Genomic DNA, 27,221 nt, shown 5'->3' with positions numbered 1-27,221 from the left:
ATCGAGTGTCCTAACCAACGACAGAGCCACCACGGCAGGTCCAATGTTGCTATGTTGACAGAACTTCTTTGCATCATGAAGACTGGGTTAAACGGCGTGTTGGCATCACCTAATGGTAAAAATTGTAATAAATGGCCATCTGATTGATGAGCCAATTAGGTTTTCTCTGATTTACTCCAGAGCTCGGAGGATCACACATCGTGAAATCCATGTAGCACTGCCCACATTTCAAGGGGTGCGGTTGGGGGGAGGGGGGGGGGGGGGGTGCGGTTGGGGGGGGGGGGGGGGGGGGGGGGCAAGTTTGGAAGTTCATTTGCCATATTCTCAATATCACAACCACATTTTTATGCAGAAGAAATTTCTGCCGATGTTCCCAGAGGGTAATCTATCAGACTAGCATAGCCTCCTGATTGCTTTAATTCCTTTTAGTGTACTCCTGCTGCATTGGATCAGTCGTTATGGTGCTCAGCTGCTGACCCGAAGGATGCGGGTTCGATCCTGGCCACAGCCCGGCGATGCTAGATGCTCATATAATGTGCGATGTCAGTGCACGTTAAAAAACTCCAGGTGGTCGAATTATCCGGCGCCCTTTACTGCGGCATCCCTTTTAACTTGAGTCGCTTTGGGATATAAGCCCCATAAACCAAACCATCCTTTTAGTATTCCTTTGAAGTAGCCCATTTGAGGTCATCCTTTTTGTTTCAGGGTGATTACCACTTGGCCTCTCCTTTCTGGCTTGCAACATTACTTTGCCCCTTAAATACACAGTCCATTAGACTGCGTGTTGCAGTCTGCGTTTTGCCGCGTCGAGGCACTTAGTTGAATTTGAGCACACTGTTTTTCATAGCAGTGGCTATGCGCTTAAGGGGAGACGCGGGTCGAAAAATCGGCATTATTTTGAAAATTTTCAATTTTCTGTTTTCGCTTGTTTTATCATCTTTGAACATCCTACTTTCATGCAGCAAAATATGAAAGTAAGATTTGTACGAGAAGTTAGTTAAAAACGTGTCTAAATGACCCGCGGTGACCGAAAAAGTCGCGCGTGCTGCCCAATTTCAGCCATCTTTGAGCTGCCGCCGCTCATGGCAGCGGCGCCGGCCGCCATTGCGACCACTTCCAAAAATTAGGCTAAGCCTTCTTCTTTCGACTGGCACCTCCGTCAGTTTCGTATTTTCAGGATAAAATATAAAGAAAACGCTTTTTTCCCGCGTCTGCGGAGCGCTCCTGTTGTCATGCGACACGAACCCGAGGCCGCCATTGGCTGTCGCCGTGTAGTGGAGCCACCCCCGCACTTTCGTATCCGCTCGCGTTGCATCGCCTAGCACGGCTACCGAGCATTTGTTTGCATTATCGGAAGTTTTCGACGATGGACAACGAGAAGAAGCGTAACTTTCGCCTCCGCAAGTTCAGCCTGTCTAGCCATTCTGCCTTGAGCTGACCTGACCTGACGAACTGGTGTGTTGATCAAGATGGAGCAGGAAACCATTTAAAACTCAAAGTAAATGTTATGCACTAAAGGTGGACTTTTTCATCAGTTTTTACCTCAGCTGTGGGAGGCAGGATTGCCTGGAGTTGAGAGGTGCTGCTGATGTTAAAAAGAAGATAAGGAAGCAGCAGTTTGCGAATTCTTAAAGGGATACAGGCACCAAATTTTAGATGCAAACTCTTTCTTTGTAATAACGTGCAATACCTTAATGGACATAATTCGCGTACATGATTTATAACTAAATTTGTTCTATCATGTGGTTTCGGTTTCAACAACCGAACTCTTGATCTGACATCAGGTCAGGCATAAAAAGAGCAGTGATGGTATAGCTGGTTGTTCAGTTCTAATCATTCAGGCTCTTTGAGTGGGACATTGTAAGTGTTGTGTAGTGAATTAAAACTATGAAGCACTGATTTTGTCAGTTATTTTTTATACTCTCGTGATGTGAAGTGCATTATGATGTCACTGCCACCGTTCAGCTGCTGAAACTGAAGCATCATTGAAGAAGAAATTCGGTTGTCAACCCTTTACCTGGTATGGGCTAATTTCATGTGGTGATCAGTGTATGCGAATGTCTTCTTTGAGCTTATTTTTAATTTTCGCTCTTTTTTTTTTTGCACATAAAGTGTGATGATAGCTGCTTAACTGGGAAAGTTTTTACCGAGTGTGGCACCAGTCTGTCCTCTAGTGATTGTTCGAAATTGTCATTGGCCGGTTGGTCAGTGTGTTTGTCACAATCGAGGTTGGTGCTCAGGAGGTTCTGCCATCACTGCCGGGCTCCTCACAAGCAGTGTGTCTGTGACGCAGTGTGCCTGACGGACAGCGTCCTGGCCTTCCACAAGCACGGCATGCAGGGGCGCAGCTTCCTCAACAACGAGGTGGTCCAGGAGATCAGCGACTCAACACGCATTTTCCGTGTCCTTGGGTCAGATAGGTAGGAGCCCCCTTCCTCCACGCAGAGGTGTGACGGACGCATCGAGAGAGTCGGGGGAAATTGAAAAGCGGAAATGCTTTAGCCGCATCCATGTCCCAGTCGGCTGTGCGCATAGTGTCTGCTAGGAATGGCTTATCTGGGTGAACGACTTTACAATGTTTGGTTCTAGCGTGCTCGAGACCTGTTTTGTTGAAGCCATACAATAAAACCTCGTCACATCAATGTCGCTGGGACCGCGAAAAATATTTCAATTAGTCGGATTTTCAAATTAACTGAGCTGAGCATAGAAAAAAGAAACGACCAAGGCAAAAAACTTTTGTTGTGGGAACACGCTATACCTATATGGACACACTGTGATTAATTACCATATACTGGCGCATAAAAGTCTACCCCTCAACTTTTAGCCCTTGCTGGCCAGAAGAAAGTTGACTCCAAATACTAGTCGACGAATGCACCCCCCCCCCCCCCCCCCCCCTCTCTGCTCGTCCTCCTCCTGCATCGTCCCACCACCACACTTTTTTTTTGTAGTTTCGATTGGGATGGAATCACAGAGCGCATGCAACTTAAAGCAATAATTGGTTAACCAGTAGTTAGAAGCCAATGGAGATCAAGAGCAAAAGAATGGCACTCCATCCTGTTTTCCATACTTGAGTGCGGCCTGACTGAGTATAGCGGAAAACCGAACTGTAAGTAGTCCTGTAGTTCCAGATTCAGGACACAGGGTGGGCACTCTTTCTGTGCAGCTGCTATGTCTTTGTTTCTCTCGTACCAAGCCCCCCTCCAAATCATGACTTACCAACTAGCCCAAACTTCCACTTTGCTTAAATTATGCACCCCATATCATGTTGACCTTTTTTAGGAATGAAAGTCTAGCAGTGTGTGCTCATGCACTTCGATTCTAAGCCCGTTGCCCTATTTCCAGGGTGCGGAAAAAGGAGACCCCTGAATGCTTGTTAATATAACGGTAAATGTTAATGGCATGAATGGGAGGTGAGGAACTGAAATTCCAAAATCGGATCAGGAACTGCACAATTTTTTACTTTCCATCGTGCGAGTTTTTTGTTTCACCGACACACTAGGCCAAATCAAGCTGGCATGAACACATGATAGATACGGTTTTTGGTAGGATTGACACCTCATGGTTTCATCAGGGACTACTTGACACTACTTTTCGGTTTCAACCGAAAACGGTCAGCATCCTTGACATGCACGCTGTAGCCAGCTGGCTATTGACCGTTAGTTGGACTTAGTCCAGGGAGAAGATTAATAAAATATGGAAGCCACAGCATGGGTAGACGTTCGTACCATTAGATTACTGCAACTTGTGCTCTTTGTTGCATTGTACACTATGCCTCTGCAGACTGGGAGGCTCCGCCTTCTCGCCATTTACTAGCAAAGCACTGTTTGTTCATTGTAATCGCTGGCAGTTACTTTGCTGTGTAGGCTTCCGTACTGCACTTAAAACTGCACGAAAGAGGAATCTGAACTCATTTTTTTTACCGCGGGAACTCAATCTACACGTTCCGAGCATGCTAAGAAACTTCTAATTATTGTCTTGTGCGGCCGATTTCCCTAATTTAAATCGGATTAAACGTCCCACCTCTCGCCTTTTTTTGAACTCAACACTGAAGGTAGGAGGAATCAACCAATGCGTGGAGTGCCTCTTAGCCAGTCCCATGGTGGCTTTGCTTTCGCTTTTGTTTTGTTTTTATGTTTCTGCAAATAAATAGTTTCAGTCGCAGATAACATAGCCGCAAATTAGGCCCACGGAAATAAAAATACACGTGGACTCTTTGATCTAGGTATCACTCCGCCGATTGCAGAGCGGCAAGACGCCACGGGACTAACTAAAAGACACTGCACGCATTGGTTGACTCCTCTTACTCCGTTTAATTGAAAAAAAAAAGGCAGAAGCCAGGGCATTTAATCGGATTTAAGTTGGGCAAATCGGCCACACAGGACGATAATTCAAATTTTCTAATAATGTTCGGAACGTGTAGATCAAGTTCCCGCGGTAAAAAGATGAGTTCAAATTCCTCCTAAGTGCACCTCTAAGGACACTGGTGTGGAACTATGCACAGGCATCACGAAATAGGGCCCTGTTCTAGCTACAGCTATGATTAAGGGACAGTTTCATCATTCCCTGCCCTCTGGCTCAACCCAGGGCAACATTTAGTGCTAACATGAAAACCCAGTTTTTAGATGGAAGCCCACTGTTGCATTTTTATTTAACGGTTCCTCATTCACTTCTGTTACTTTTTTCTTATTGGAAATAGCACTTCCGTCTACAAAAACAGCTCTAAGTATGACCATTTGTGGGTTAATTGCTGGTAACTAGGCTGCTCACGCTAACAAAAAGGCCACAGTAAACTTGAAGTGACTTTTGACCACACAGGAATACGACACTTTATCACAAAAAGAAAAAAAAGCTGAAGATTGGTCCGGTCACCGAAAAAAATTCGCTGGATGATTACGATACTGGTAAAAGTGAAATTTGAGCGCATTAGTTGAAGTAACTGGGCCATAGGTGATAGAGACAAAAATTATCGTGGGACGATAAAAAGAACGAAAAATAAAATATCGAGACGCTTTGGCAACTAAACTGTTGAGAGGCGAAAGCCGACCATTCTCCGACAATCCGCCTTTTTCATGACGCGACTGTGCATGCGCCCATCCCCTGGCGGCGGTGTCGCGAAACATATTGGAAGGGTCGCGCGCCACTCGAGACCGGCCGTGGAAGTGTAAACAAACCGGCTTCCTACGCGGGGTGCGTTGCTGCAGCCGTCGGGCGTTCAGTGCGGCGCATTTGGCAATGCCTACGACATGTGTTGCATACAGCTGCATTGCCCAATATGTAAAGGGAAGCAAACTCTATTTTTTCGCTTTCCGAACGCTTCCCGGGACCGCCTTCGACGCGATGCGTGGATAAAAGCCGTTCGCCGGCTCGACGATCGTGGCCGCCATTGGGCACTGTCAAGACTGTGCTGGAATCACTTTGTGACAGGTGCGGACGAGGTACTGTGGTTAAATGCGTGTGCAGTCCATCACGAAATGTTTTATTGATGGGCAGGAAGGCCTCGAATGTCACCGCGGCACCCAGACTTCGTTCCGACGCTTTTTGCTTTCTCAAGCAAGAAGGCCAAATGGGCAAGTGCTGTGAGCCGCTTTCAACGCGCGGTGGAGCGGACAATGAAAAAGAAGCTACGAGAGCATTCACGCATGGTGCTACAATTTTGTCGTAATCTCCTAAGGAAATTTCCTTGTTTATGCCACTACATCTTGGCCAATACCCCCATGTGGGTATGCGCCATGTATTAAGAGGCAGAAGAAGCAGAAGGTGCGTTATGCGTGTGTTCGCATCATATCCATGATGAAAAGCTCTGCGTGGTTTCGTCGGAATGGCTGAATGTGCGCTTCTCGCGTACGTCTTTATGGACGCGCATGCTTGTTTAACTTATGCAGCGGTGTGCTGTGGGAAAATAAAGTAAAATGCTAGCAGAGCTGCCGTGTTGCGAGTACGCTTGTGCTTTTATCGCTCGTGTAGCTATTCGGAAGCGCTTGAGCACAACGATTGCTTGTGAAAACTTGGTTTGGTTTGGTTTAGTGGGGTTTAACGTCCCAAAGCGACTCAGGCTATGAGGGACGCCGTAATGAAGGGCTCCGGAAATTTTGACTAACTGGGGTTCTTTAACGTGCACTGACATCGCACAGTACACGGGCCTCTAGAATTTTGCCTCCATCGAAATTCTGCTGCCGCGGCCGGGATCGAACCCGCGTCTTTCGGGCCAGCAGCCGAGCGCCATAACCACTCAGCCACCGCGGCGGGGTTGTGAAAACTGTTGTCCCCAGTCGTTTTCTGTGCTACGGTGTGCACGATGTAGTATCCACCTTTCATGGATGGCAGGCATATACAGCGGAAAACGCCATTCTCACTGATCGGGGATATTTCATTAAACATTATGTTCCGAATGTAGCCTTCATCTCTGAAGCGGCGGCCCTTGCTCAGCTGGCGATCGCATCGCATGCCGCATGATCGGATATACTGAAGAATTTGCTCTTCGGTGGGCTCAGCAGCCTGCCTCGGACTTCGCACACAGCCACCAGTCAATCCTAGAAATCCTCCAGGCACAAGGTGCTGCGCAGGACACGCCATCGTTGACAGATTCCGACAAAACGTGCTCCGCAGCGGCACTCACTCCGGCCGGATTGGGCGCACAGTACCCTTCCAATGAGCTTCCAGCGCTGTACGCGAGGTGGCAGCACAGGAACATGAAAAAGGCGGATTCTCACTGTGCCGTGATGACTTCCGGTGGATGTGACGTCACACTGTTCCCGTGGGTATATCGACACCCAAATTATACATCTTTCGGGGATCTTTAGTATTAATTATGCTTAACGTTTTTTCATCGAATTTGATGCAAATCCGACGTTTTTCCGACCATTCTGTGATAATTTTCACTATGCCGTGACGACTTCCGGTGGATGTGACGTCACACCGTTCCTGTGGCTATATTGACGTCCGTGCTATTTCGACGCAATTTTGACATTTTTTATTATTATTAATTAACTAATTACTCTACAGTCATCAAACGTGTCTTCTAGGTTCATTTTTTCCTGCTCTATGTGAAGCAACCATTGGTTTTTCCCTATCTTTTTTTTTAGTTCCCGAGTTAACACGTGTGACACCCTCTGTTAACGGATGGACGACAGTGTGAGCCATTAAAGGCTTTCGCCTTAATAAAGTGTCCCTGCCCGCACCACTAAGTATAAGGTGCTCTGGGGGATGTTCTGTCTCTGGGTGATAGAGACAGAAATTGCAGTGCCAAACGAGGGTGGCACTTGGCCAAAGCTCCAGCCAAGCGTACAGCAAGCGCAATTTACAAATTGGCGCCGCCGCCAAGCCTGTGCTAGAGCAACTCTTTTCACTGCAGGCAGAACAGCGTGATAACACTCTCAACCGCTTGTCCCTCCTCCTCCATTTTCCTCCTCCTTCGATTTCCTCCTCATACTCTCATCATGTCATGCTCTCTCCGTATCTTCTTCAGCTTTCCTCCTCATGCTGTCCCTATACTCTCCTCTTTCCTCCTCACACTGCATATTGGCATATTGCTCTACTTTCATCCTTTGCTACGTTGCTCATTCACTCTGCTGGTGACGCCGAGAAATGGCCCCTCAAGACCTCCACCGTGTAGACATCAGCTGAATTTTCAAGAAATGAAAACCAAAATCTCCAAAGCCGCCGCGGTGGCCTAGTGGTTATGGCGCTCGGCTGCTGACCCGAAAGACGCGGGTTCGATCCTGGCCGCGGCGGTCGAATTTCGATGGAGGCGAAATTCTAGAGGCCCGTGTGCTGTGCGATGTCAGTGCACGTAAAAGAGCCCCAGGTGGTCGAAATTTCCGGAGCTCTTCACTACGGCGTCTCTCATAGCCCGAGTCGCTTTGGGACGTTAAACCCCCATAAACCAAACCAAACCAAACCAAAATCTCCAACCCCTGCTTATAGCTGAGTGTTCTGCTCTCCAGCCAGCACTAATTACTAACAGAACCTTGGGCATTTCTTGAGGACCCATGCATGCACATGCTCCTCTTTGCATGCATGTCAGGCAGGAAGGGGCAGACGCTAAGGCATGCGGGGGTCCTCTTGAAAGCCGCTGGGTTCCCCGAGGCTACGGAGATGGAGAAACCCTGCCCTGGAGTGATGAAATGGATCTAAAGATAAGGCAAATGCAGCAAAGGGTGGCAGAGAGTCAGGCGAGCAGATGAGACTAAGTTTGCAAGGATAACGTAACCACAGCTGGCACAGGACAGAGTTATTTGGAGAGATAATGGACAGGGCTTTGCCCTGCTGTGGACATGTAGTTGGGACTGATGATCTTGATGATATAATTCTGAGATTTGTAGAAATACGGGGGAAACAAAGCCTTTCGCCCCGCCCGCACTTTCACTCCGCGGATGCAGCGTTCCCGCTCGCTAACCGCGGAGGGGTTCGTGCTCGAGGGACAAAGGGAAGGGACGACACAGCGTTAACACTCATATGCTATTTATTACACTTGCAATTAATACACAGAGTGGGCCAGCTAGCTACAAAACATCAACGAGGCATTCCTCGGAAATAGAAGGCTACGTAAGAAGGACTTCCGACTTACCGGCTGGGGCAGGGGCGCGACTTCGGAGGTATCGGCGGCGAACGTTTGTATGCGCCGATAATGGCGGCCGGGTTTTCCCGTGCGCGCTGCACTCTTGGGGCAAATCCATTCCCTAGCATTTGCTGGGGAAGGCGGTCAGAGCGCGCATTTGCTGCGCTCGCTTCGCTGCCTGGAACCAGAAGTCCAGCGGCAAGGCACAACGGATCCCCGTGCGCCTGCCGCGGAAGGTGACGAGAGCGTGCGGCTCCAACCGCTCACGACGCTGGCCGGATCCCGAAGGGGCTCTCTCCGGTTCCGCAGAATTCCGCGTAACCTACGAGGTGGCGCTCCCGTCGCCGTTCCCTTTCCCCCATGAGGGAGACTTCCCTCCTCGCCCAGCCGGGGGCTGTCCGTCCCGACGGCCGACGATGAAGATGGGCCGCATCGAAACGGAGGGGGGAAACAGGTTCTCCACATCCCTCCCTCCTTAAATGTCGGCCTACGGTTGAACCCGTCCATGGATGCCATCGACGAAGGGGCCACGAGCGTTGCGATGATGACTGCAAGACAGCTCGTACAGGCGGGGTGCCGGGGTCATCCAATGAGCAGCAAGGTCACCGGGCACCCGTCCTTTGTCCCGCGGCAGGCATCCAAAATTAGCGTGTCGGGAGGGTGTTGTTCGCGCCGACGCGCCTTTGTTGGAAGGTAGAGGGGCTGGCCCCCCCCCTCTCGTAGCCGCTGCAAACTGCTCGCCGGAGACTCTGCAGCTCGATGACTCATGGCCGCAAGGCAGCTGGCAGAGACCCATACAATGTACAGCAGGCCGGGACAGCTTCTCTTGAACTCGTTTGGTAAAGTGCGGAGCAATGCAAGTGCCAAACAATCCTATCCGGCACCGCCCAAACGCTCGGTTCATTTGAACGTAGCTGGCTCTCTTCGGACGAAGCACATTCGCGGTTCGTTTTCCGGCATGGTGATGTTAAGCTCACTTGAGCTGTGTTAGCGTCTCTGGTTCCGCGAAATTATAAATTCGCTTCGCAGCCCAAAAAAGTAAGTTCGTTCGAACAAAGTCAGCTTTCTGTAGTTGAGCGAGACCTCTCGACTCTAGCGAGGGTAAATATACAACAAGCAAGCCCGTTTGCGCGTGCTTGTGCCACGGTACGACTGTGTCCTCCCAAAAGCGACAGGCAGCTCCCGAAGAGCCTTAGGCCTACTCGCTCTTACACTTCCGGGTGCCAACAAAGGACCAAGGACAATAGCTAGAACACAACGCCACGAGGAGATACGTTTCTGCCAAGGTGACCCTAACGCGAACGGCGCCTACCGCTTCCCGCGGTGTCGCAGCGCCCCGGTGCTTTTCCTGTAATCACGACTGCAATCCAAAACAGCTGACTACGGCACCCGGCTCCCAGAGCCAAAGAGACAGAACAGAGAATATTTACAACTATGTACAAGAAAAATCGGGCCACCCTCCAGGCTTCCACATTCACTCGCTTCTGGCTTGCTGTTCTCCGTGGGTGTCTCGGTCTCGCTCTCCATGAGCGGACCTCGTAGGTTCACCTTCCACAGGTGTACCGATGAAGTGCTCATCAAAAGCTTAGCATGCACGGCAATCCTCCCATGCTGCTATTACGCTCATCTCGCTGTCAAGAAAGCATCTTCGCCTTGCTAGCAACTCCGAATTCGGTTCAGGCCTAACGCTGTTCCAAATCTGGGCGGGCATTCCACGAATCGAACTGACTGCCGTCCCTCGTCCCAAGAGCTTGCCCCACGTTGGGCGCCATTGTAGAAATACGGGGGAAACAAAGCCTTTCGCCCCGCCCGCACTCCCACTCCGCGGATGCAGCGTTCCCGCTCGCTAACCGCGGAGGGGTTCGTGCTCGAGGGACAAAGGGAAGGGACGACACAGCGTTAACACTCATATACTATTTATTACACTTGCAATTAATACACAGAGTGGGCCAGCTAGCTACAAAACATCAACGAGGCATTCCTCGGAAATAGAAGGCTACGTAAGAAGGACTTCCGACTTACCGGCTGGGGCAGGGGCGCGACTTCGGAGGTATCGGCGGCGAACGTTTGTATGCGCCGATAATGGCGGCCGGGTTTTCCCATGCGCGCTGCATTCTTGGGGCAAATCCATTCCCTAGCATTTGCTGGGGAAGGCGGTCAGAGCGCGCATTTGCTGCGCTCGCTTCGCTGCCTGGAACCAGAAGTCCAGCGGCAAGGCACAACGGATCCCCGTGCGCCTGCCGCGGAAGGTGACGAGAGCGTGCGGCTCCAACCGCTCACGACGCTGGCCAGATCCCGAAGGGGCTCTCTCCGGTTCCGCAGAATTCCGCGTAACCTACGAGGTGGCGCTCCCGTCGCCGTTCCCTTTCCCCCATGAGGGAGACTTCCCTCCTCGCCCAGCCGGGGGCTGTCCGTCCCGACGGCCGACGATGAAGATGGGCCGCATCGAAACGGAGGGGGGAAACAGGTTCTCCACAGATTTCATTGTGTGACTTTCATGGGCACTCCAGTGCACAGCACCTGCCAAGGTTGCCATGCCTGTGGACAACTTGCCTATCAATGTGTATTATATGGTGTGTTTCAGCTGGCTATGAGTATTAGTGTTTTGGCTGTCATTTGAGAACAGATGCATTGGCATCTCAAAGAACATCTAGCACACGTGTGGCAATGTATTTTGAATGCCCTTGGGTCATATTAAGTTTTGTCACATTACTGCTGTCACCTGCACCTTTCTCTGCGCTTAGTCCTTTGCTCTATGCAAAATGACATCACTGCTGTCGCATAGCCTGTGATCTAGATCCGTACATGGAGAGTGCTTGTGAGACCACATCAAAGAACGCGTTCCCATTTTGTTCTGTATGTGTTTCGAATGTGCCAGGCTGGTTGGCCTGGCTGGGCTGACTTATGAGCTTTGCGCATGCATTCAATTTGTTGTGTATGAGCCACACCCCCATGAAAGGGGCCTTGTTTAATGAAGCTGATTTCTGTTTGTTCCAGTGCGTTCTTTCATTTTAATTCGTTCTTGCATGTTTTTCTCCCACCACCCTCCTGCACGTTCAGCGCAAAGTATTTTGGGTTCACGGCAGCTGACCCCACATGTGAACAGGCTGAAAGGTTAGTCCCTGTCATTGTGGTTTGCACCTTGATTGTTCTTTCGTGCCCTTGGTTGTTGTTTGGTTCTTTTTTCAGAATTGTTAATAGGCATGAGACAGGATGTAGGCTATTTCGTTCCTCCCACAAGCAACATGCTCTAAAACTGTGCCGGCTGTTCTTCATTTTTCTAGCACCTTTAATTTGCTTCTTTTTTAAAAAAGCATTGGATTGCATGGTAAAGAATGCTTCAAATTATTTTTTTAATTAAAAACTTTGTTCATTTATTTTTTCAGCAATGGGTGTGCGTCTGTGTTACTCTAGGGTAAACGTCACAGCATGTTTTAGCCAAAAACTCACTTTCACTCGGTGGTCAACAAAAATGTTACCAGGGTGTGCCGGGGGTAAAGAGCATCACTTTCCATGTGGGAAAGTGTTTTATCCTCCAAAGGAAAGTGCAAACTTCAAACTTGGCTATTTTAGGGTTTTGCCCAAAAATGTGGATTTAACTTCAAAAACATACCACTGCAAGCTATTACACATCTTAACCCTTTTGCGCAGCAGTGGGACACATGTGTCCCACTTGCTTCAAGTGCTGTAAACGGAAAATGATGCACTTACGTAATATTCCTGCATGCAGAATCCTCCCGAATTTTCAAACAAGCCATTCATTGTGTTTTTATATTTCACTGATTGGCATCCTTGGTGTTCTGTGTGTTTTTACAAGTATGGGTGTGCAGTTCAAAGAAATCCATCTTGGTGGTAAAAAAAAAAAATTTGAAAAATTGTTCACCTTTAAAATTAGCTTTTGTGGAAAGGAAATGAAGCCGTAATTGTTTAACATCTCAGGAGGGGGGCATAAGGAAAAGGAGGAAGGTGGGAGTGAAAGAAGAAAGAGAGAAAGAGGTGCCGTAGTGGAAGGCTCTGGAATAATTTGGACCACCTGGGGACCTTTCACATGCACTGGCACAGGGACACCTTTGCGTTTTGCCTCTTTCGAAATGCAGTCACCAATTGTTCACCTTTTGAGCCTTTTCTATCAGTCAGGAGCCTCGTAATACATCTTGAAGCAGTTTGAAAGTCTAATACAAGTGGTCTTAGACTGACGTAAGGATACGTACCACATTTGAGGTCTTCCTACGAAGTCATTGGTACAGTTGTATACCCCCGTTTCTCTGCAAAAGAAGTAGTCGAAATGGCTTGAAATGTGATAGCATCAAATTCCTAGAGTCATTCTGAGTGCAATTTTGCCCTTTGTATGCATGTGAGACAAGCACAGAGCTTGTGTCTTTTAAGTGATTAAAGAGACACTTAGGACAGTTCCATTCAGTTTTTATTCCTGGAGAAAATAGATTCTTTAGTATTGCGTTATCTGCTTTGAACTGCATGGTAATGTGGCCTAGCTCTGGAATCCCTGCCCTCAAAAGCTGTCGGTGTACTGTGGTTTACTGTATTTTCGGGTCTATAAGCCACACCCCCGTGCAAGCGACAGTTTTTCTAAAACAAATCACACCTAAGTCACACCCGTGTATAAGATGCACCTGTTCATTCTCCTGTTCTCCAGCTCAAATTCAATGGAGCACAACTTAATTTTGTGTCATAGCTTCTTCACCTCGCAAAAGGCGTCATATTGAGCAAGAACAAAGCATGACGCACACGAAATCATGCGGATACGACGTTGAAATCGAAACTTTCATGAATATGGCTCTACTAGATGTGGTGCTGGTGCGCGTCTGATTGTTGTGACATTATGTAGTCCTTCCCATAGAATAACATGTTAAAAATAGGCAATTTTAGCATACTATGAAACAGCAAGCTATCTGCACATCTGCACATGGCCCCAAAGAGCGCACCCTTACCACTGCACATGCGCAGCTGGATCCGCGTGAAAAATGGATCATGGTGTGCTAAAACTCGCTAGTAACTCACTCTTTTCTTTTTTGCACATAATTTTTTTTTATTTTACATTCAGTTCCTGGGAGCAGCAAAAGATAGTGCGCGTTGGCATGTAATTTTTCACCGTTTTTAAGTTTCATCATTGTATCAGATACACCAACGAAAAATCTGAAACTGCAGTACTTTCAAAATCGGTGATGGTGACACCCGTACTTTATTTTTTAGCCTTTTCTAGCAGATAGCGGCCCCATTTTCAGTGAAAGCAGCGACTTTCTTGTTATAGTGCGGTAATCTGTCGATACTTCTGTTAGTGCTCAGTGCCCCTTTAGACAGGAGTCGTTAAAATTCAAAGATGGTATTCCTCCACTCTTAACAGAAAGGAGGAAAAAAGGGAGTAAACTGTCCTTTTTATAAAAAGGGCAGGGCACCAGAGGGCAGCTTACTCTCTTTATAATCCCATGTGGGCGTATTCATGTGCAGAGTGCACAGTTCCGAAGCGCAGGAGAAATTTTTGCACGCTTCTGAGTGTGGCAGGAAAATAAGATGCTGTGCTCCCCACTGATTAGAGATTGAAGTTTTTTGCTAATATGCTGCCTTTGTCCTTTTTTCACCCCTTAGGGAAATTGCGTGCAAGTAAGTGTTTGGCATTGGGCAATTGTTGAAATCAGCTGAGTATTTCTCGGTGCTTTAGCTCAAGAAAAAAAATCGCATTTCTACAGCAGAATCCACTTTTGTGCAGTTATAATGGATATAACAAAAGAATGACAATTCTCCGTGGAAGCTGATTCAACACGAGCTATAACGAAGCTGTGGCTAAAACGAAGTAATTGTCGGGCCCCTCCAGCTTTGTTATAACGAGGTTCAACTGTATAGCCAGTCTAATACACAGTAAAACCTCATTGATGCGTATTTAAATAACAAGTGCAAGAAAACCTATTTTTAAATCCACCGCCACACACTGGTACCATGTCTCATACGTTCTGAAGCCACCAACTAGCCCACATGTCTGCTCTATAGTGAATCTATTTCCATTCACATGGACAGGTATGTTTGTGTGAAGAGACTTGGTATAAGGTTTCTTTTTGCTCTTTCTGCATTTTTAGGATCGTGGTGCTCGAGAGCAGAGCAACAGAGGAGCCCACCGGACCCTCCAACATCTACATCCTGGCCGGCCACGAGAACAGCTACTAAGGGCACAGTTTCCGTTCAAGCCTAGCACAGTGTGCCACCCCTTCGAGGACAGCTGGAGTACAACGAGGAAGCAGTTTTGCGGCATCGACGAATGAAGGAGGCTGCGCAAGTTACTCAAGAGAAATGCTCAGGCCAGCTCATCTTTCGCCGTTGGGCTGTGCAGTGGGTGAACAGAGACAAAGTGTTCCTGATGGTGGTGTCGCATGCGTGCCTGTATGCTGGCGGCAGCAGTGGGATTGTGAGTGTCGTCACCACCATTGTCACGACGTGACTCTTCTCCGCTGTCCGCTTGTTGTCGCAGCAGTAGACAGGTCCTTCGTCGACTTGGACGTAACTTGACAAGGGTGACCAGGATCTCCCGCTTGCCAGACGAAGACTTCCACAAGTCAGAAGTGGGCGCCTGATCGGATCTCCGGCACCCCACATGCCTGCATGTTTAGTTCTACCTTGTAGACCGATGATCATCAAGTTCTGTGTTATCAAACGGTGGTCGCCGTGGCAGAACTGAAGGTCGTCGGAAGTGGCAGAAGTGTTGGCGGCACGGAGGACAGCTGTTCGTTGTGGACGGTGACATCACACCAAGGGGGTGTGCAACTCGGGTAGTGAAAGACTCGCATGTGATTTCAGCTGTTGCCATCGGCTGGGCGGGCGCTTTTCACGCTAGCGCCTTCTCGTCGTACCGGCAAGGTCACGGTCCGTGTTTTTGTTCGACACACAGGTCGGTGTCGTCGTCCGCTCTGCATCACCCCAACTCAGATGCAGAGGTGGCGTCCTCACTTTCATTGACTGTATATTTTTTTTTTTTCGGTTACTCCTTAGTTTTTATCAGCCTTTTCTGCAACGAAGCTGTACAGATAGAGCAGCCCCCTCCCTCCTCCTCCTCCTCCTCGTTTTGTGTTTTTTTTACTTCTACCCTGACTTTGTTTGTGGTCCTCGTCAAACACCCTGGTATTTATTTGTGTACATATACTGAACCCTGGACTTTTTGTGTAGATAATGGAGCTGAGCCTATGTGCTGGAGCTGGGTAGGTACTACGGGAGGAGCCATGGCAAGCATCGTAGTGGATTTCTCCTTCTTTGTATTCGCTAGTGCTTCCTCAATTTTAATTGCTTCATTTTAATACCAGTTACTGCTAATGCATTAATAAGTCATCTATACACAGAGCATGCAGGCCGCCATTACTTTTTACAAGCAGTCACTTCGTAAACGACCTGACCATGTACTGATCTAGCTGCAGAGAACAGACGCACTACTTTAAAAGGTATGTGTAAAAAGTGTGTTGGTTTTGCGAGAGACAAGGGTGCGTTCCAGTCAAGTTTTCAAGCTACCGACTGACATTGGCGGCACCTGCTTTTAAATACCTTTCGTTTTTTTCTTGGTGCATGTCAGTTTCTGTGTTTGAGTGCTTTTCACTGATGGGCAGGTACTAGGCTTTGTGTTTATTTTGTTTTTGTTTTATCTTTCGGAGAGAAATTTTACTGTTTAGCGTGGAAAGGCACTCGTCTTGTCATCCTGCTTGTTTGAGCTATGTTGTTATGTGCAAATTAAACGGGAAGGAAATTAAACTTAACATCATGCGTAGCTTAATGGCAGAGGAGCTCTTCTTTGATTACGTGCCAGTTTTCTTCTCCCATATGGGTCAGCTGAGGTGTGGTTTCATTGAACTGCCAGTTTTCGCATAACAGTTGGTAGGAGGAAGTATCTTTTCCATCGAGATTTTATGATCGTAGTTGCCTTGTTAAAATACCAAGCCTTCTGAATTTGGACTACTGTGGACTCAAAGGCACATAGCGAAAAACAGGCTAAGTTGAAGACATCTTCATGTTTTTTTTTTAATAATTAGGATGCAGCAAGTTGGCTATGCATAAGATGTTCCCAAGTTACTCGTAGGTGGCTTCATCGCTTTTAGTTTGAATATGCAAGCTATATGAAACACGAATGATGTTCGATAATCCTGTAACATACTAGCATTTGTTAATTGTGACAATTTCTGGAGAGCATTCTAGCATGCAAATTTTTTCCTAAAATGCAATTATACGAATGTGCCATTGCTGACAAGTTTGGTTGTCTGATGGATATATGATGTTTACTATGCACTCCACACCTGCCTTGCTTTTGTGGATTACTCTTTGGGTTTTTTCTTTTTTTCTTTTAGAGGTTTATTGAAGAAGCATTCCACTGTGCTATGCTTTGCTGAACTTGTAAGTGGTGTGTGGTGATGGTTGGCGAGCGTTTTCATTCAACTGAAGGTAACTTGAACTGGTTTGTTGAAGCATGGGTTGTAAAGTACCCTTAGCGAAGAAGCATTTGTTTGCTTGCAATATTACATTCGCCAAGGTCTGCTGCCATGCTGGTGCTTTCTGAACGAATATGTGACCGTTACTCTACAATGCATTGTGGACTTCTTCGGAGGGCACTCGTTCAACTTCTGGAGGCTTGGAATGTTGTGAACAGTTTGTCTTGGAAATGGCTAGGAAGCAGTGGCATGTTTGGTGATAATATTTTCAGACACGCCTGTTTGCTGTTGTCTTGTTTTATTGTGCAGCTCATATGTATGCTGCTTACTATAAAGAAACCTATTTCAGCATAGCTTTAACAAAATAAAGATATCTGTTAATTTTTCTTTGCGAAATTACAATCCCTCAAGTGAAGAAGTCATCTGGCTTTTTGTCTACTCATCAGGTCGCTTTTTTTTGTTCCGGTAATATTTGTTGTATCAATGTTTAAGCTGCATAGCTTCTTGCCATGGCTCAGTAGCAAGCCAGCACAGCTACATGATGAACAATTAACTTTGTTGAATTTCAATTCTTTTTGCAATTTGCTTCTTATTTAGCACCCGTTGCAAGGAATTATATAGCTGTGCATGATGAAGGGTTTGTCAGAGCATGTCGTTGTGGCTTTAATTAGACTTGGGCTGGTTTGGGTCACGCAAGGATTTGATGAAAGACCATAGGAGTTGCACGTAATTCGTCACTTTTTGTAGCACTGTCTTCAAAGTACAATCTGGCTGGCGGAGCTGAAGTGAAGCAATGTGAAAATGTGCCATTTGTGACGCCACAACTGCAGGTTAGCCTCTTCCAAATTGGCTGCCAGTTATCTTTGTAGCTTGGTAAGAAACTGCATGAAGAGTCATGTTATCACAGGTTTATCTGCAGAGAATGCCTGTGTCGGACAGTGGGGACATGTCACTTGATTGAGGACAGCATCATTTTTTCTTAGCTGTTCAAAGCTGCTAACACTGTGGGCACGGAAGTAGGGAGGGGCTGCAGGTCTATGTAAAGTGTAGTGTTTTCTTGGGACTGCTGCCTGTGTAAGTTGGCCAGAACTGAAAAAGCTTACAGACCACTAGAACCATAAAAAAAAAAATGGTTTTCTTGAAGGTAAAGTGTCCAGTCTGGTGGCTAGACATGCAAGTCAACATTTAGTTCCTTGCTGATTTCTCTTTGGTTCTCTGTGGTCTGTAGGCCTAGGCAGCTGACAGTGCATTAACCAAAACCACTTGCTCAGGCATGTACCTCACTGATGGTACCCTCTGGTTTCAGAACTATTCTTGTGAACCTCTTCTCATGCTTGAGATTTTCGAGGGAAGATTACAAGGTGCCCTTCTTTTGCTTTCTTTTATCTTTTCATCTAAAGCAGTGCCATGTTACACGCACAACACTAAAAGATTTGGAACAAAATTCGACCGGCATTTTTTAATGCTTCAGTCTCTTACCATTCTGTTGCTTGTTGGCATTGCACTAAATGACAGAACCGGCAAGGCCATTAGATGAAGTGGAGCTGAGGCCGTGAAATGGCTTGTTGCCCATAACCTAATTCTGAACCATTGGGGTTGTCATGGAAAGAGGGATCCAAGGAGAACTGTGTAACATTGTATAGAAGCTCAAGTTTGTGTGTATCCCTCAGTAACAGGCCAGTCTGCACTCTGCACTGGGTCAGGAGATCAGTGCAGCAATTTCGTTTGTGTTGTTTTTGTTATAGTCATTTAACCACCCTCTGGGTCTGGCAAACTGGTTTAAAGCTAGAAGTTGGCTCTCAGTGCTGTGCATACCTGAGCAGTGCCACCTCAACACTGACTGCTTGGCCTAACAACAGTAAACTAGGGAAAAATCTATTTTAGTGATCAACAGATTCTATTTAGATAGATAATGCCAGAAAGAAAACAACAAACACCAAGCTGTTCCAGAAACTAGTTTTTGAAATGTTGTTGAACTAGTTATTCAAAAGAGGACAGTAAGCTCAAGTGTATCACGTTTATTTTGAAAGCAACTCCCTCACTGCACAACTGCACAATACCAGTACCTTCTCGAAGTCAAACAATAAAAGAAAAGAGTTACAGGTGAAGCAATGTTCTACATTTCAGTGGGGGGGCTTTGGTTTCTGGTTTGAATGATATCACTCACAGAAGTTTGTTTACCTTTTCGAAACAAGCTGCAGTATCTGCCTCCTTCATGATTCCAGTGGTTTGTTGCATTCGCTTGGCTTTTCAAAGTCTGTCATGTTTGTTTTCTGCCTCAAATTGAATACTGATAAATAAGCACGGATCCCTTGTAAATAAAAGAACAAATTTTTCCTAGTGTAGTTTAGCTAGATGGCAGGCGTGTCACTTGACAGCCCTAGTTATCCATGTCACATGTAACCAGCACACAAGTTAAGAAAAACACACGGCATGCATGTTTTGCTACGCGTACTGCATGTGTTGAGCATATGCTAACATGATGTTTGTGTATCTGCAGTTTCAATGTGAATCCTCATAGTCCTATGGCAAATTTTGTGCGCAAATATTTCTGGCAGAAAGTTTTAATTGCTTCGTGTCACTGGCCTGTTTTTTATAATCTAATGCCTCTCAGTCTCTTCAGCATCCACCTTCTTTTTTTTAGTGAACTTTTAGTGAAGTGGACGATGGAAGTGTCTCCCAGCTTAAGTATGAAGCTTTTTGCAAACACGGCTCTGGCTCAACTGAGCTCACTTGTACTCTCACCAAGAAACCTGTTAAGACTTGTCTAGCTGCGTCTAGGGACACTAGGGATAGTTGTTTTCAACATTGTACATATGTAATAAACAATGTATTAAGCAGCAGCACACAACTGTTTTCTCACCATTGCTGAAGTGTGCCTGTGTGTGAGTGTTTTTTCTTTCAGGACAGTGTGTGTTTTTGCAGTGTTTAAAGAGTTTCAGTTGTATTTCGGAAAGTTACCGCGGGTAGATTGACTTGGCGCGTTAACTTCAACCCTGGTTTGCAAAAGCAAGAAAAGGAGCTGTATGGTTTGCGGCAGTTTGGTTGTTAGTTGCTGTTACATGTATGTTGGGGACGAAACAGGCCATGTTGAATTTTCAAGTTTTAGAGGTTGCTAATAGTGCTGGGTATCAGCCAGCTGGTATCGGCAAGAGGCAACAGAAAAATGCCATCGGGAGTGCTTTAGTTATGTGTTTACGCACGCTGCTTGGCAGGGCTGGTACGACTTGCAAGAAAACAGTGTAATGCATTGAAAGTCTCTTTCGGAGCTTAAACACATTGCTTGTGTGTGGTAATGTGCCCTGGTTTGCAGTTGTCATTTAACAATAGGTTTGCTGCTTTGTCGGAAGAGGTGCTGTGTGTGCCATCTTCTGTGCAGACAGGCTCAAGCAGCATTTAGTCTAATCTCATTACAACCTTTTATGGGTTTTTTGGCATTTTGTACACGATGTGCAAAATGATATGTGATATGAATCGGACCAAAATTCTGTACAGCCTTCGGCTTTTGTGAAAGCAAATATTTTGTATGTTTGGAGTTTTTAGTTGTGCTTTCGCTGTGGAAGCCACTGTGGATTTTTTTTTTCGCTTGTATCACTTGCAGAGTGTTTGGCTAAACTGGGACTGATTGGTTCTGTTATTAGGAACATTCTCATCTCAGCAGACAGCACCTGCCATACAGGCTTGTTGTTTGAAATCGGCCAGCACTGATTAGGTCTCTTAAATGTGCTTGTGAAATAATACTTGCTAAAGGCTTTTGAAGCTGCAACATTGCTGTAGTTATACTCTGTGCTTGTTACTTTCTTTTGCTGCAGCTTGCGGCAAAATTCTGAAAAATTGCGACTCATGTCATTTCATGAGGGTTGCTGTGTTTGAATCTTTCTGTACTACATGTATGTGTGTGCATGTGTGTACAGTTTGCTAGCTGTGATGTTAGGATTGCTACATTATGGACCTTTCTTAAGTTTTTTATTTTTGAACCCACATATTTTTCAAAGCCCCTGTTGAATGGTGGTGTGAGGAGCCTAAGAGTGGTGTAATAATAAATGAACGCTGAATACAAGCATGAGGTTAAGCTCATGTACACTCTCCTTTGCACTGTCGTTCTTTCTATTTCTTAGGTATGCATGCACACTCTGAAACAGCAGATTCTTGCGGTTTTCATATCACTGGAGCAATCGTACATGTTTGGTTGTGCATGTGTTCATGTAGTCTTGCACGCTGGGCACCTGCAATACTAATGGCAAACAAAACAGTACATCATCTGATTTAAAGCACTGACAACCTGGAATGGATGCAGGTGTTCATATTGCTTGAGAGGCAATTTTTATGTTTGTAAACAAGCTTCCGGCTGAGGAACTTTAGGTGTTGTCGGTGCAACCTCAAGTTGTACCAGTGCAGACAAGGCAGCGTGTGAGGACTTCACAATTTATTTCTTCATCATGTTTGCCCCACTGCCAGGCCCACAAATACATCTGAAAGTTTCCACTGCAAATAAACACTATAGTGCGCACCAGGAGCACAGAGCAGGGGGTGGCACAGCTTTAATCTTGTAGGTCAGCATGCAGCAGTTGTGTGCTGCAAGGTAAACATGGTTTCATTGGGACCAAAAATTTATGCTGAATTTGCCAGTGTAAAATTGCTGCTTTATGTAGGGTAGAGTGGAGCAAAACGAGACGCCAATTAAATGAGACTCAAGTGTCGGAAAATATTACATTTATTTCCTCTTTGTTCGTGTATTGCACTGAACAAGCATGGAAAAGCCAGCTTAAATGATTTACGGTAAAATTTTATGATACAGTAAAACCTGTGTAAGTGGTAGCTCTGCTTAAGACCGCATGAAATCCTCTAATGTGCTTCCGCGAAACCTCATGCACTTGGTACCCGTTTACGGCGCAGTGACTTAATTATTGCAAACGTCTTGGTTGGCTGCTATCGCGTACAGTGCTGAAGCGGTATCTCCTAATGTAACCATGGACTGCGCATCGCAAGGAAGTTTCTTGTAGATTGTGGCGATACATCGACACTGATATGCCGCAGTGCGCGACGTGCTGCTGACGCCTGGAGAGCATCCTTGCAGAACTTGCTCTGGACGTCAGCGTACCCCTTCCACTGCCACCACCCCTTTCACAGGCGCCCATGTCCGAGCGGTCCGACACTGAGCCGCACGGATGTGCCCATGTCACCACAGCTGTTTTATTGACACGTGTCTCAGCTTCTGCGCAGTAACCGCGCAACAAACGTTTGTTACGGCGGTAGCCGTTATACGGAGCCCACCTCGAGAGGTCGTGCGGATGAAGCCTGTCCAAGTTCACTTATCGAAGCGGCCAAAAGATAAAGGTGAGAACGAATTGAGGGGCGGCGATGGGAGAAGGCCGTCACTGTTGCCGACAAACAGAATAAAAGAAAAACGCAGCAATACCACCTGCTGCGAAGGCCATCGGCCACATGAGCCAGTCTGTAGTCGGATACAACTCAATAATGAAGTGGCTTTTCCCTGTGAGCTGCAGCCGCTACTGGAGAGGGGACAACACAGACCGGACTATATCGAATGCAAATTAACAAAGAAGCTTTTCCCCATCAAGGGACCCCTTTCCAGTCAACAGCGTCGGCCGATTCTCGTGACCCTGATATATTGTGAAAATGCAGGGAGGCGACTGAATCCCCTTTCATCTGCCACTCCCTGCTTTGTCGCGCAGCATGGTCATGACGATCGGCTTACGCCATTGGCTGAAAGGAGGCCCCTTGACGGGGAAAAGCTTCTTTGTTAATTTGCATTCGATATAGTCCGGTCTGTGTTGCCCCCTCTACAGTAGCGCCTGCAGCTCAGTGAGAGCTCAGCCAAGATTACCTGTGCGAGCGGCCGCAGAAACAGTCAAATACCAGCTGCTGATAGTGCAGCCTCTGCCCTTTTATTAGTCTTCTCAAGAGAAGAAAGAGAAGCAGAGCAGACCTGCATGAAAAGGACGCTCGCCGCATAGCGCGAAGCCGATCGGTGGCTTAGCCAGACGCAGGAACGGGGGGCGACGAAGACCTCGCAGCAGCGAGAGCGTTCAACTTCCGGAACTGCCATCCAGGACAAGGCTCGTGCCAGGAGGTCTGCTTTGGAAGCCTAAGAGCGGAGCAGCCGCTGCTGGCTCGCGCTGATTGTTTAACTGTGCCCTTGCCTAGTTTGGCATTTTTTTTTAAGTTTATTTATGTGCCCCAGCCGCCATTAAGGCGCGTTTATACTCCGACGTGCTCGGCTCGCGGGCGAACGCCGCTCACGGTCAGTCACGTCAGGCTGGTTACGCCGCGCCAGGCGCAAATCCGGCCTTCCTACAGTCCAACAGCACCGACGCGGCGCAATGGCTGCGCCTGGAGTAGCGCATGCGCAGAGGGTGCCTGGGATGCCTCGATGCGCGCGCTTCCCTCCCTCGCCAAGCAGGAGGGCGCGCGGGCATCGAGGCACCCTAGGCGAAGCAGCGCCACTCGGAGATGCTCCGGAAGGAGGTGTTGGACTGGGATGGCCGTGGAGTCCTCAGTCCAAGACTTCAGTGGCCAGGGCTAATTAACTCGGTTGCGATGGTGATGAGCGCCTACTGGGTCCATGGCGTCGCTGGTCAGCTATACCTCCATGCTGCAATTCCTCGTTGGGCGGTTTTTTTTTATTGCCGTGATTTGCGGGGATTAATGGTCATGCGTGCATGTTGAAGTAGATATGTCTCCGCACGATGGGCATGTGTCCGAATATTGGGTTGAATGCGATGTTAGGTAGAGACTGCCAAGCGCTGCGACTGGCATCAGGATTTCGTATTACCCCAGCTGTTGCTAAAATTCTCATTACCGTGAGGGAAAGCGTTCGTTTTTCTGAACCCTTTTGTATTTATACCTCTGTAACGCTTTGATGCGCTTCTCCGTATTTAATTCATTTTTGTAGCGAGAGCTGCACTGGGCTACCAGTCGAGCATTTCGCGGTACATGGGACAGGAAAGTTGTGCGCATGCGCCATAAACATGGCAACCGAAGAGGAGCAAAGTGCGGCGAGCGCTTTCTGCCTGCTATCCTTTATTTCCACTGCCCCAGCTCAGGTGCTTCAGTATCGGTGGCAGATACCGGGGCTAGCAAGTATCTTTTCCTTCATTTTTATTATTATTTTAAATAAAACCACTTACTACTACGCTTTGGCGTCGCCGCGGCCGCTCCACCGTCAAAGCCGATTGTGACGACACGCAGATGAGCAGTTGTGCGCATGCCTCGATACTATATGGTATCGGGGCATGCGCACAACTGCTCATGGTAACCAGAGATACCCCACAGGTGCACCGCGTTCTTCGTCGGCGCCTCGCCGCTCTGTTACCCGTACCCCGCGTCGCATGCGCAGCATTGCGTATAAAAGGCGAAGATGTAGTGGGCGTCTGTATCGCAACGTTTGACATGGATGCACAAAAGGAGAGTCCAGTAACTGCTAAATGGCGGTATAGACAAGCGAACATTAACTCTTCCGATCCTGAGGCTGTCGCCAGCTGGCACTTGGCTTGAACCAAGAAAGAACGCTGAAGTGTGTGTACGTGAAACAAGGTATCACCGCCGTCAGACATCTCCCTTCGATCGCGGTGAATGGTGAGGCTTGCTGCATGTGTTCGGCTCCTGGAGAGCGGCGTTATCATCCAAGGAGTCTACGTGGCACCGGGAACATCTGTCAAGCAGACGATTGACGTGGTTGGTTGCAGCATGTATCCCAGCCTACGGCACGGTTTCACAGTTGTGTGTGACTTTGGGTGATTTCAACTGAGAACAGTGTTATCTTAGTCAGTATATGAAAGAAAAGTTTGACTTTAATTTAGCTTCGGACCCTCACGTTCAGACTACACAATGGGGAACTATACTATAGAGCTTGTATACTAAAGAGGTTTTACCAAATCGAAATACTGTATTGACAAAATTAAAACCGCTGTATGCTACTTCACAGATCGCCGGGCAGTCTTCGTCTCTGTCAAGCAAAACGAATGTGTACCCAATGTTTCTCATTGCTAAACATACAGTGACGACAACAAGCCCAGCCAGGGAAACGTACCTCTCGCTACGTATATCCTGGCGTAGCCGAGCTAAGCCACTGCAAATTTTTTCGCTCACTATGAGCCCCTTGTACTTCACTGGCGAGGGCTTCCTTCGATTACTTTTGGTTTGTTTTCATAGGATTGGGAGACCATTTATTCGGAAACATATACACTGCTGCGTGCGAGCACAAAGTTTGAAACGCTTTAAGCGCTAACTCGATGGACACTTGCGGCGGGCGTCTAACCGGTCTGCGCATGTGCGCGGCGCGAGCTGCAACGGTCCGATCTGTCCCCGCCAGATATTTGGCGCTCGCGTGCAGTGGGAAGCGGGGCCCGTTTTACAACAATCGGAGGACCGCGGGGCTCTCGGGGACTCTTCGGGGCTTGGAGCTCTTTCAGGTTCCCCCAGATTTTCTTGGGTATCTTTTCAGCTCCCCAACTTCTTTTATTCAGGGCTTGACATTCTTTCAGTCTGCTCGAAAGATGCATGCCCCTTTTCGACGTCCGTCGCGGCGCGGAGCTTGGCGCTCTTAAAATCAAGGGGCTTTTGGAGTTCCTAGGAGCCTCCATACCAACGCGCCCTAGACAGCTGCGCGCGCGCCTGCAGCATCGGGACCATGATATCAGCGTGTGCTCAGCGGCTGTGGGCGGGCTATCGGTACTCCAGTAACGGTAACATATGGTACACGGTACGCTGAAGGTGTTCGACAGCAAGCAGCTTCGGTGGGTGCAGGTGTAATGCACTTCAATAATCGAAGAAAAATGAAAGTAGCTTGAAATGAGTGGCGGCATTACGGTGCAGATGAAGATAATTTAGTAGGCCAAGCTGCAGCTGATAGCCCATTTTAAGAACCGTACTGACGTCACGCATTGACGTCCCAAAAGTACTGCTTTCTACGAACGGCCGAGCACTGAAGTACCCTTCCCGCCGACATCGTTGCAATGCGATGACGAACCCTTTCCACAAGTTGGAAGTGAACAGAAATATTCAGTGATTAATTAACCGTGTGATTCTCCACCTGTAACCTATACATGGTGGAAAACGTGAATAATTTACACGTCTTCTAGCAGAACTGGCTGAATGGCTAGCAGAATCTCAGAAGCAGTATTTTGCTAGATATTTATTAAAGAGAAGTCAAAATGCCAGCTGCCAGGGATGCCTGCTGAAAGGTGAATTCTTGCCAAAGCTAGCCCTAAGATCAAAGCAGCCCAAAATACCTGTAATGCCGCATTGGCAGATTATGGGGAAATTTTAAATTCGATCTTGATTTACTGTCTGCGTCTGCATGTTTCCCCGCGGTGCTATTACCAATTAAAATCGTCAGTATCACGATCATGAGCAGACTGCGCCCACTTCAGGACAAATATCGACCCCTCTATTATCCCTGTCCTGTGCCAGCCGTGGGCGCCCATCTCTGCAAACTTCTTAATCTCATTTGCCCACCTAGCCTTCTGCCGCCCCCTGCTACGCTTGCCTTCTCTTGGAATTCATTCCGTTACTCTTACGGACCATCTGTTATCTTGCCTTCGCATTACATGCACTGCCCAAGCCCATTTCTTCCCTTTGATTCCGACTAGGGTGACATTTACCCGCGTTTGTTCCTCACCCACACTGCTATCTTCCTTCCTCATTAAGATAAAGTTAGGTAAATTTAATATTGGCCTAATGATTGCTTTCATAATAATTTATTATGGGGGGGGGGGGGGGGGGTAACGTCCCAAAGCGACAGAGGCTATGAGGGACGCCATAGTGAAGGGCTCCGGAACTTTCGATCACCTGGGGTTCTTTAACGTGCAGTGACATCGCACAGTACACGGGCCTCTAGAATTTCGCCTCCATCGAAATTCGACCGCCGCGGCCTGTAAATCTGTCAATTTATTTTACATTTTTGCAGCGGAGGGATCTTCGCTAATGAAGGTCATGATTATTTAGTCGCTCGTGGCAGTAAATTATTTGTGTAGCTCTAATTTCGATAATAACCCTTCATGCAATTCCCAATGACGAAGATTTTGTCTGCTAATTAAAAAAATAAATAAAATTCCACAATGGCTGAACACTGTTATGGCACTACTTGGCGCAAAATTTCCAGCGAAAAGCTGTGCTGGTAGCATTGTAGGCTTTGCTTTTCATGAGTGCTTTCGTATGCTTTCATCCTGTTCTTCATTATTCTTTTGTTGTTTCCATTGATTGCTTTCTATTTAAAAATATTTGTT

General features: G+C 47.3%; 1 protein-coding gene across 24 annotated transcripts in view; it reads left to right on the top strand.

Annotated features, from left to right (window-relative positions):
• hppy (MAP4K3-like protein hppy) overlaps positions 1–21,054 on the top strand; it is a 161,918-nt gene extending 140,864 nt beyond the window's left edge. For all 24 annotated transcript variants that reach the window (XM_077665118.1, XM_077665115.1, XM_077665125.1 and 21 more), the window contains 3 exons: positions 2,294–2,420; positions 11,618–11,671; positions 14,647–21,054. In XM_077665118.1, coding sequence (XP_077521244.1) covers positions 2,294–2,420; positions 11,618–11,671; positions 14,647–14,734 — 269 coding nt within the window. In that variant the 3' untranslated portion in view covers positions 14,735–21,054. The remainder of the gene's footprint in view (positions 1–2,293; positions 2,421–11,617; positions 11,672–14,646) is intronic.
• The last annotated feature ends 6,167 nt before the right edge of the window (positions 21,055–27,221 follow it).

Source organism: Amblyomma americanum, chromosome 5 (genome assembly GCF_052857255.1).
Source record: "Amblyomma americanum isolate KBUSLIRL-KWMA chromosome 5, ASM5285725v1, whole genome shotgun sequence".
NCBI classification, from domain to species: domain Eukaryota; kingdom Metazoa; phylum Arthropoda; class Arachnida; order Ixodida; family Ixodidae; genus Amblyomma; species Amblyomma americanum.
Note: the sequence above shows the minus strand (reverse complement) of the source record. Positions and strands in the feature narration are given on the sequence as shown.